Genomic DNA, 11,517 nt, shown 5'->3' on the forward strand with positions numbered 1-11,517 from the left:
GGCCTTTGCACAGGCTGTCTGCGCTGCCAAAAATGTCTTCTCCCAGATTCTGCAGGCCAATTCACCCACCCAATTTTTCTTTGCTCCAATGTCACCTTCTCAGTGAGAGACGCTCCGAGCAGCCTATATAAGAGCGCCATCCCTACACCCCTACACCCCTTCCCTGCTTTATTTCCTCCCAACACTCACTGCTACCTGTCTGAACACCTGAACACTATATATTTACCTGTATACTGGTCCATCTCCCCCTTAGAGTGTGAGCACCATTGGGAGGGGACTTTTGCTCACTGTTTTAGTCTCATCACCTAGAAAGTGTCTGGCACTCAGTCAGTGCTCAGTAAAGATTGATTTGTCCATTCATTCATTCATTCAATCAGCAAACACCTCCCAAGGACTCTTGTGGGCCAGGCCCTGCAGAAGGTGGAACTGGGGACCCGGGGAGGGATCAGACCAGGGCCTGTGCTCCAGGGGCTCAGGGAGATGCCACAAACAGAATGGGTCACAGTTTGGAGTGGGATGTGCCCTCATGGAGAGCTCGGGGCACTGTGGCAGCCCAGCAACCCCCTTCCCATTCATTCACTCACACTGTCCTCGGGCTTGCGGGGAGGTGGGCCCTAGAGAGGAGGCAACCCCAGCTCCTGCCTTAGGGAGCTCCCAGTCAGATAAGTGTCTGGGAGGCTGACTCCCCTCCAGACAGGACAGGACTACGCCCTCAGGCTGGGCCCAGCCTCACCTCTCCCTTTCTTATCTGCAGAATTTGCCCTTCCTGGCTCTCCTTCTCAAAGCTTGCCTTTCATCTCCTTCTAGTTCCTTCCCCCTGAACTCCACTATGCCCTTCAGATCCTCCAGCAGGATGGCTCCACACTCCTCCCCGTCCTCCACCTGCTCAGCTCTGAGCACGGCCTCATCCATGTCCCTCATCCCTTCTTTTGCCCTCACTCCAGCTTGAAACCCTCTCCGGTGCTCTCGGGACAAACACCAGCCTGGCCTCTGCCCACCTCCCCAATGTCAGATCCCAGCCCTCTCTGCACCAGCCACATAGGCCTTAGCACAGAGTCTCGACGGGGCCTCAGGACCTTTGCACTTGCTGTTCCTCTGCCTTCACAGCTCTTCTCCCCTTCCCTTGGCCTGGCTAACCCCTCCCCATTGTCTGGGCAACGCAAGCAGACAGAGCCCCCGTCCTCTCATCATCGTGGCTCTCTCCCTCACTGGACTTAGGACAGCTACAATTTTTTTCCACTTTAAAAAAAACTTGATGCAAACAAGAAAGGAGCCAGGATAGGGCTTTTAAACAAGCAGATCTAATTTTGAAAGTAAATTTCAGGTAATTTTCTGGGGGGCAACAAAACATACCTCCCTGAATGTCTTGTAATATATTTAGATCTGATTTTAGGTTTCTTCCTCAATTTAGGTAAAGAAAACAAAATTAATATATCATCTAACAGTGGCATATACGAAATAGATAAACAACCAGGATTTGCACAGGAAACTGTATTCAACATCCTGTAATAAACCATGATGGAAAAGAATGAGAAAAAAAAAATATATATATATATGTATAACGGAATCACTTTGCTGTACACCTGAGACTAACACAATATTGTAAATCAACTATACTTCAACTTTAAAAAAAAATTGAGATACAATTCACATACCACACAGCTCATCATTTGATAGTACGATTCTGTGGTCTTTAGCAGATCCAGTGTGGTTCAGCTATCACCACCATCTAATTCCAGAACATTCTCATTACCCCCCAAAGAAACCCTGTTCTCATTAGCAGTCACTCCACATTCCACCACCCCCTAGCCCTAGGCAACCACTCAACTACTTTCTGTTTCTCTGGATTTGCCTATTCTGGACATCTCATAGAAATGGAATCCTACAATACGTAGCCTTTTGTGTCTGTCTTCTTTCACTTAAAATGATGTTTTCGAGCTTCATCCGTGTTGTAGCCTCTACGGTACTTCACTCCTTTTTTTTTTTTTAAATTATTTATTTATTTATTTTTGGCTGTGTTGGGTCATTGCTGTGCGTGGGCTTTCTCTAGTTGCGGCGAGTGGGGTCTACTCTTTCATTATGGTGTGCAGGCTTCTCATTGCAGTGGCTTCTCTTGTTGCGGAGCACGGGCTCTAGATGCACAGGCTTCAGTAGTTGTGGCACGGGGGCTCAGTAGTTGTGGCTCACGGGCTTAGTTGCTCCACGGCATGTGGGATCTTCCCAGATCAGGGATCGAACCCAAGTCCCCTGCATTGGCAGGCAGATTCTTAACCACTGCGCCACCAGGGAAGTCCCTTCATGCCTTTTCAATGGCTGAATACTATTCCATCGTATGGGTGTCCACACTGTGTTTCTCCATCCATCCACTGGCAGACATTTGGGTTTGTTTCCGCTCTTTGGCTATCTATCATGAATGCTGCTGTATGAACATCCGTATACAAGTGCTTGGGAGATGGACAGCTGCAATTTTTATGCAGCACCTGTCTCCCTCAGAGGCTGGGAGTTTCATGGGGGTACAGACAAGTCTATCCTATTTACCACTGTTTCCCCAGTGCCCATGATAAGGCTTGAAACATACCAGTCATTCAACCTACACTTGATGAGAAAACCAAGGACAAGGGGAAGCCCTGATTCTCCAGCCCTGGTTCATTTGGCTAAACTACTTCCACTGCCCCCAAGTCGGAGCCTCTCCTCCGTCCTCTGGCTTCCTTCTGGGGTCCTGCAGTGACACCCACTTGTTTTCTCTTTCCTGCCCTGCCCCCATCATCCAATCCCTTTGCAGATCCTTCAAAATCTATCTCCAACCAAACACTTCTCATCGCTTCCTTCTCACCCCAGTCGAGCCAACACCGTCTCTCACTGGGATGCCTGCAATGGCCCTCTAATTCCTTCCCTGTTTCTGTTCGTACCTCCTTGGTTCTGTTCTCTTCCCAGCAGCCAGAGGAACTATTTTAATACGTCAATCAGCTCCTGTCCCTCCTGTGCTCAAAACCTTCCCGCTGCTCTTGCTTCACTCAGAGAAAGGCCAAAGTGCTCCTAGTGGCCCACAAAGCCCTGTCCCCTCTCTGTCCTTATCTCCCACCACTCACTCTCCCTCCCTCCCTCTCTTGGCTCCAGCCACACAAGCCCCCTCGCATTTATCTGAACCCACACCAAGCGTGCTACAACCTCAGGACCTTTGAATGCACCATTCTCCTGCCTGGACCCCTCTTTCCTCCAAAATCTGCAGGGCTCGATCCCTCTCAATCCTGGTCCCTCCCCTCCCCCACTTGCCTGCCTTATTTTTCTGCACAGCACTAGTCATCGTCTGACCCTGCGGTTCTCTGTGTTTACTTGTTAATCTCCCTCCTGGCATGGGAGCTCCCAGGGGCAGGAATTTTTGTTCACTGTTATAGCCCCAGTCTCCGGAACAGCGTCTGGCACACTGGAGTGATCAAAAAGCTTTTGTCAAATGAATAAACAAATGAACGAACCTTCAGAGGCAAGATGTTCTGATCAATGGGAGTCAGCCGACAAGAAAAGGGAGCCTCCAAGAGGTTGAATGACTTGCCAAGGGTCACAAGGTAGGTGTCAGAGGCAATGCCCACCTGCTGCTAACAGCTGGCCCCCACAACCCACAAATCCTCAAAGCTCCACCCCTTTCATAACAGACTTAACCTCTCTCCGCCACTTGAGACCCAACAGTTTCCACCCCTCTTGCTCGCTGAGCACCTACTACATGCCAGATCCTTCCATACCTACTAAATTCTAAAATCATCACTGGGCACCCAGCAGAGGCCGCTCCTCAGATCCGGCCAAATAACAAGAACAGCAGTCAGGCTATCTAGTGCCTGGAGCGTGTGAAAGGCCTCACTCACATTCGGTATCATAACAACCCCATCAGGAAGGTGTGATCAGCAGTCCCTCCTGACAGATGAGGAAACTGAGAGGCGAAGTCTCTCATTCAAGGTCACACGGCTAGGGAGTGAGAGCGCTCAGACTCAAACCCAAGTCTGGCTGACCCCAAAGCCCGTGCGGACGCAGCCTGTGAAGCTTTTGGCAGCTCCAAACACCAACACCCGCTCGCAGGAGCTGGGAGCTGACTTGGCGCCAGGCCTCCCACAGTCACGACCATTCTTCCTGCTGGTGATGGCTGCCCCCATGTTGATGTGGTCAGATGGGAGAGCGCTCCAGATTCAGGGCTGTCCTGCTCCCTGACCCATGACCCCTCTCTGGGGCCAGGCTTCCCCCACCCCCCAGCTTTCCAGATCTCTTCTCCACAAATTCCTAAGGCCCCCTGGCCCCTTCTTTGAGATCTGAGCTCTCCCCATTCTGGCACATCCCCCAAGACCCCGCGTTATAATGTCCTCTCCTTTGCAGGCCCGCCAGCTCCCTATTTCAGGTTCTCCCAAGACTCTCCACCTGCAGCGCCTCTCCTCTGTGCTCCTCTCAGTACCCCCTCTAGCCCCTTCTCCACTGCCCTCCATGTCTCCTAAGCAATCCTCCATCCTGGAGCCCCTCTATCCCTCACCAGGGGCCCACTACAGTCCCCCACCTTCCCGTCTCTCCTCCCCAAACCCCTGGGACTTTCTATCATTCTCAAGTCCTCCCTATGAACTAGCTGGGAGCCTCGGTAACCTACCTAGCCCCTTCCCCTCTATGACACCCCCTCACCCAGGCCCTCAAGCCCAGTCCCTTTAGGCTTCCTGTGTTTCACGTCCTCCCAGTCCTCTCTGGCTTCCTCCCACTTTATCTCTCCACAGGGTACCCCCACCCACCCACCCATGCACCCTTTTCCCTTTCTACATACATCAGGGATTTCTCTAACCCCATCTCTAACACGATCCCCCAACCTTTCTTCCATTCCCAGGGACAACTCTATGCCCCATCCCCGGGACTTTACTAGCCTCCTCTCTATTAAGACCCTCCCGGACGCCTCTAGCCACTCCGTGTCGTCACCTCAAGAGGCACACTATGACACCCTAAGCCCTCCCATCCCCCCCACCCTAAAGTACCCCCGGGGCCTCTCTATCCTCTCACTCTAAGACCGCAATGGATTTCTATCCCCTAGGCCCCTCTGTAACCCCCGAACCCCTCAATCCCACGCTCCCCCTCGCCCGGTGTCCCCCCGGCCGCGCTCTCACAGTTCCGGATGTCGGAGATGAACACGGCGAGCCCCCGCATCCCATCGCCCTTGGACACGGCCGGCATGATGGCGGTGGTGTCGGCTCCAGGCCTGGCCGGGCAGGGCACAGCACAGCGGGGGCTGGCAGGCGGGGACCGGGAGGGAAGGACCCCAGGCAGCGCCGAGGAGCCGAGCCGGCCAAGAGGGGAGGGCGGGCTGGCGAGCGGGCTGGCAGGCAGGCGGGCTGGCAGGCCGCGGCTCCGCCCCCGGCCCCTCCCCTCCCCACCGCCATCCTGAGCTCTCAGCCACCTATTGGCTTGGATTACTGCCGCTCAGACTCGGGCTCAGCCCCACTCCCTCTCTCATTGGTCTCTGGACAAAGGCACGCCGCTACGATTGGCCCAGAGCCCGGCTATTTCCGTTCGGGTGGGGGTGGGGGCGTTGCCTGAGAGACGGGCGGAGTTCGGACACGTACAGTGGGACCGCCCCCTCCGCTCGGCCGGCTCCGATACTGATTGGATCCGGTCGCTCTCTTAGAAGGGAGGGATTGACGTGAAGGAAGGAGGGGGAGCGGGCTCGAGCAGGCGGGACTTACGTTGATTGAGGCCCATGGGCGGGTAGACCGCCCCCCGCAGGCGTCGCGGATTCGCCGGGCCGGTCCTACTCCCATCCCCGATTGGGCTGTTGTGGGGGCGGGAGGAGGGCGACGATCCGTAGAGAAGGAAGGAGCAGGGGGTTGTCCGTCGGCTGGGCTAGGATAGGTGGAGTGGCGCCTGCAATTCCCTGCTGCAGAGAAGGGGTTGGGAGGGGCAGGAGAGCGTGAGGTATTTACTGCGCAAGCGTCTTTCTGTTCCCCTTTCTCTCTTTACTTCACCCCCGACTCCTTAAATCTTCTTCCAGGAAGACATCCCTTCCTCCTTCCCCTCCCTTCTCTAGAGGCCAAGATGTTGGGACCTAACTTGTCCGGAGACCAAGTATCCCAGAGCGGAGGACCCAGTAATTCAAGTTCCCATTAAGCAGAGGTTAAAACTGAGGTCCAAAGAGGACCTGAATGATATGCCCAAGGTCACACAGCTCAGAAGTGGTAGAGCCTGGATGTAAACTATATTTTGGCTTTTAACCACTTTTCAATAAACAATGGCTTTTTTTTTTTTTCAACCATAACACCATTAAACAGATATCGAATAAAAAATTGGGCTTGGAGCTCCTCCTGAACAAGAAGGGGACCTGGTACTGAATGAAGAACGTTGGTTAAAGGGAAGGAATCGGTGAATCCGCTTTGTTTCGCCCAACCACTACCCCTTGGCGCCCCAGAGACGTTTGGGTGACTGGCTTTGGGGAAGGCAAAGCCTCCGGAACTCCAACGACCAGGGCTAAAAAGAAATTTGGGGCAAAAGGAACGGGGAGAGTCCTTCTGTCACCTCCAGGAACTAAGCCCCACCCGCCAGCCTTTTCCAATCTCAGAAGCCTAGTATTTTTGGAATGAGCCTTGGGGGAGTGTCACGGGTGCTGGGAACATCCACTCTGAATCCTGGGGGTATGGATAACGCCATTAAAAATATATATATTAGTAGTGGGGTTGGTACTAGTCTGCTTTTCAAGGGACGCAAAGAGAGACATCCAGAGTCTGAAGAACAGGAAAATTCTGTCCCTAAGGAAGAGGGAAAAGCGACCCTCTTCCCGGCTTTAACTATCCACCTCCCTCTCACCCACCACCTTCAACCCTTCACCCAGAGCCCACCAGGAGCCAGATAGAGTAAACTCTGGGTTTTTGTTGTGGGGTGAAAGATGTCCTGATTCTAAGTCCTGTCATGGGTAGGTGGGGGAACTCAGTCCTCTCCCAACCCCCTCTAGAGCTCATAAATTAGCCAAAAGTTAATTTTTAAGACTGGCTGTAAAGCAAAGGCATTCCGGGCACACATGAGGAGTCAGATTGGGAAGAGCCACCCTAACCTGAAAAACCCCGAGACGGTCCCATCCTGCGTGGGGGGTGGATGTGGCGCCACCCACAGGAGCTCATGGACTCATCCCTGCCCAGTTAGAGCAGCACTTGCCAGAAGATGTACAGTGGGAGCCACAAATACAGTTTTCAGTATACTCCTGCCACGTTAAAAAGAAAAAAAAAGTAAAAAGAAAAGGTGAAATGAATTTTAATAATATATTTCGTTTAACCCCGTATACCCAAACATTATCATTTCAACACAGTTGACATTCTTATCTTCCTAAGTCTTTGAAATCTGGTGTTTATACATATAGCACAGCTCAGCTGAGACATGCCACGTCACAAGCGCTCAGCAGCCACAAGGCCATTATTGGAAAGATAAAATTACAGGACCGGATTTGAGTAAGACCATTCTGGGGTTCAGGGGCTGAGGAGGTGACCCATTGCTAAGTTTTAAGACCAGGTCATGAACAAGTTCATATATGGGGGTACAGATGAGGCTTAGACAAGTCCTTTTTGGTTTCAAGATGGAGCATTGGGACTTACCTGGTGGCTCAGTGGTTAAGAATCCGCCTGCCAATGCAGGGGACACGGGTTCGAGCCCTGGTCCGGGAAGATCCCACATGCCGCGGAGCAACTAAGCCCATGCGCCACAACTACTGAGCCTGTGCTCTAGAACCCACGTGCCACAACTACTGAGCCCGCGTGCCACAACTACTGAAGCCTGCGCACCTAGAGCCCGTGCTCCACAGCGTGGGAAGCCACCGCAGTGAGAAGCCCGCGCAGTGCAATGAAGAGTAGCCCCCACTAGAGAAAGCCCGCACACAGCAACGAAGACCCAACACAGCCAAAAAAATAAAAATCAAATCAAATCTTTAAAAAAAAAAAAAAAAAAGATGGAGCATTAAGAGGGAACCCCAGGAGCTCCTCGAATTGCTCAGGGGTTGAACCACAATAGCTTTTAAGATTTTGACCTGAACAAATTAACTCCTGATTTTCTCCAGAAAAACTGGACTCATCCCCAGTCTTCCCATTTTGGCAGCTGGGCCTGCCATCAATCACCCAGGCACTCTTGCCAGGACGGACCCCCTCCTGTCCTTCACCCCAAACCAAAGCCAGAACACACCCCAAAGCCAGTCACCTCCTCCCATCACCACTGCCTCACCTGGTGCAGGCCACCATCACCATCATCTTTTGCCTGGAACCTTGTAGTGACATCCCTGGCCATTCTCCCTGCTTCCATCCTGGTCACTCAGGGTGCTTTTTGCAACATCAGTCAGCTGTGTCCTTCCACAGCTTAAATGCACCAGACACACTGGCCTCCTCTTGGCCATTAAGACCCTCCAGACTCATTCCTGCCCCCTGCCCACCTCAGCTTTCCCCATGGCTGGCTCATCCTTCAGGTCTCAATGCAATGTCCCCTCTTAGAGAACTTCTGGATTTAGGGATTTAAAGTGACCTCTCGGGACTTCCTTGGCGGTCCAGTGATTAAGATTCTGTGCTTTCACCCCAAGGGGCATGGGTTCAATCCCTGGTCAGGGAACTAAAATCCCACATGCCGTGCATCGTGGCCAATAAATAAAGAAATAAAGAAATAAAGTGACCTATCCGTGTCGTACTTGAACACGTTATCCAGTATTAAAAAAAAAAAAAAAAGTGTTACAGCAATCCCACTCCTGGGCATACATCTGGGAAAGACGAAACTCTAATTCGAAAAGATACATGCACCCCAACGTTCATAGCAGCACTATTTACAATAGCCAAGACATGGAAGCAACCTAAATGTCCATCAACAGATGAATGGCTAAGGAAGATGAGGTACATATATACAATGGAATACTGCTCAGCCATGAAAAAGAATGAAATAATGCCATTTGCAGCAACATGGATGGACCTAGAGATTATTACACTAAGTGAAGTAAGTCAGAGAAAGACAAATATAATGTGATATCACTTATATGGGGAATCTAAAAAAATGATACAAAGAACTTACAAAATAGACTCACAGACATAGAAAACAAACTTATGGTTACCAAAGGGGAAGGGGGGAGGGATAAATTGGGAATTTAAATTAACAGATACACACTACTTTACATAAAATAGATAAACAACAAGGACCTACTATATAGTACAGGGAACTATATTCACTATCTTGTAATAACCTAGAATGGAAAAGAATCTGAAAAAGAATATATATACACATATACATATATATATATATATATAACTGAATTACTTTGCTGTATACCTGAAACATTGTAAATCAACTATACTTCAATTAAAAAAATTTTCAAGGGACTTCCCTGGTGGTCCAGTGGTTTAGACTATGCACTCCCAATGCAGAGGGCTTGGATTCAAACCCTGGTTGTGGAACTAAGATCCCACATGCCACGTGGCGCAGCCAAAAAATAAAAACAAAAAAAAAATTTTTTAATGTGTTATAGAAATTTTCAAATATACCCCTGCAAAGCAGAAGAGTATAATGCACCCCCATAAACCCAGCTCCAACAGTTATCAACATATGACCTTTATTCTTTCATTTATGATCCCCTGCATTTGACTTCCCTACCCCCCACTGGATTATTTTAAAGCAAGCCCCCCCCATGATATCATTTCATCCCCATCACCCAGTTTCTTCTCCAACATTTCACAATGAAAATTTCTAAATATTCAGAAAGTTGAAACAACTGTACAGCAAACACCCATATACCCCATCGCCCCAATGCTGGCATTAACATTTTACTCCACTCGCTTTATCACAAATCCATCTGGCCTTCCCTTCCTCCATCCATCAATCCATCATGTGTTTTTTTTTTTAATTTTTAAAAAATTTATTTATTTTATTTGGTTGCGCCGGGTCTCAGTTGCAGCAGGTGGGCTCCTTAGTTGTGGCTTGCCGGCTCCTTAGTTGCAGCACGTGAACTCTTAGTTGCAGCATGCATGCAGGATCTAGTTCCCTGACCAGGGATCGAACCCAAGCCCCCTGCATTGGGAGCGCAGGAGTCTCTTTTTTTTTTTTTTCAAGTTATCCTAATTTATTTATTTCTTTATTTTAATTTTATTTATTTATTTATGGCTGCATTGGGTCTTTGTTGCTGCACGCGGGCTTTCTCTAGTTGCGGCAAGCAGGGGCTACTCTTCGTTGCCGTGCACGGGCTTCTCACTGCGGTGGCTTCTCTTGTTGTGGAGCACAGGCTCTAGGCGAGTGTACTCAGTAGTTGTGGCTTGCGGGCTCTAGAGCACAGGCTCAGTAGCTATGGCCCACGGGCTTAGTTGCTCCGCAGTGTGTGAGATCTTCCCGACCAGGGCTTGAACCCATGTCCCCTGCGTTGGCAGGCAGATTCTTAACCACTGTGCCACCAGGGAAGTCCCAATCCATCATGTATTTTTAATGTATTCAAAGTAAGTTGCAAATAGCACTATTCACAATAGCCAAGATATGGAAACAACCAGGTGGTATATACACACAATGGAATATTATCTGGCCATGAGAAAAGAGGATATTCTGCCATTTTCAGCCACGCGGACAGACCCTGAGCACATTATGCTAAGCTAGATAAACCAGACAGAGAAAGACAAGTACTGTATGATTTCACTTATATGTGGAATCTTAAAAAGTCTAACCTGTAAAAAAAGATTAAAATGGTGGTTACCAGCAGGTAGGGTGTGGGAGATAAGATTGATGTTGTTTAAGGGTACAAACTTGCAACAAATAATAAATAAGCCATAGAGATCTAATACATAGTATAGTGAATACAGATAACAATATTGTACTATAATGATGTGATAATATAGCTACAACGGCAATCATATTATAATATATAAATGTATCAAAGTAAGACACACTTTAAATTTATAAACACTATATGTCTGGGAATTCCCTGACAGTCCAGTGGTTAGGACTTGGCCCAGGTTCGATCCCTGGTCAGGGAACTAAGATCCCACAAGCTGTGCAGCATGGCAAAAAACAAAACAACAACAACAACAACAAAGTCAAATTTATTCAATAAAAAAACAATTAAAAAACAGAATAAAACAAAGTTGCAGATATCAGTACTCATCAACCCTGTTATGGGTTGAATTAGGTCCTGCAAAAGATGCTCAAGTCCTAACCTGCAGTAGCTGTGAATTTGGCCTTATTTGGAAATAGGGTCTTTGCAGATGATCAAGTTAAGACATGGTCATTTGGGTGGGCCCTAATCCAATATGTCCAGTTTCTTAAAAGGGGGGAAATTTGGACACAGAGATAAACAGTTCCACAGAGAAGATAGTGTGAAGACACAGGGAGAAGACGGCCACCTACAAACCAAGGAACGCCTAAGGATACCAGATACTAGGGGAGAGGCACAGATTCTCCCTCACAGCCTCAGAAGGAACCAACCCTGCTGACACCTTGACCTTGGACTTCTGGCCTCCAGAACTTCCAGACAATAACAATCTATAGTTTAAGACGCTCAGTCTGCAGGACTTT

General features: G+C 49.3%; 1 protein-coding gene across 3 annotated transcripts in view; it reads right to left on the minus strand.

The window, feature by feature from the left end:
• AP2A1 (adaptor related protein complex 2 subunit alpha 1) overlaps nucleotides 1-5,352 on the minus strand; it is a 36,566-nt gene extending 31,214 nt beyond the window's left edge. For 2 of the 3 annotated variants that reach the window (XM_082437047.1, XM_082437046.1), the window contains exon 1: nucleotides 5,124-5,352. In XM_082437047.1, the coding sequence (XP_082293173.1) occupies nucleotides 5,124-5,190 (67 nt within the window). In that variant the 5' untranslated portion in view covers nucleotides 5,191-5,352. The remainder of the gene's footprint in view (nucleotides 1-5,123) is intronic. The other variant, XM_082437048.1, reaches the window with a different exon arrangement.
• Between the last annotated feature and the right edge of the window lie 6,165 nt (nucleotides 5,353-11,517).

This window comes from Balaenoptera physalus (genome assembly GCF_965194825.1).
Source record: "Balaenoptera physalus genome assembly, chromosome: 19".
Lineage (NCBI taxonomy): Eukaryota > Metazoa > Chordata > Mammalia > Artiodactyla > Balaenopteridae > Balaenoptera > Balaenoptera physalus.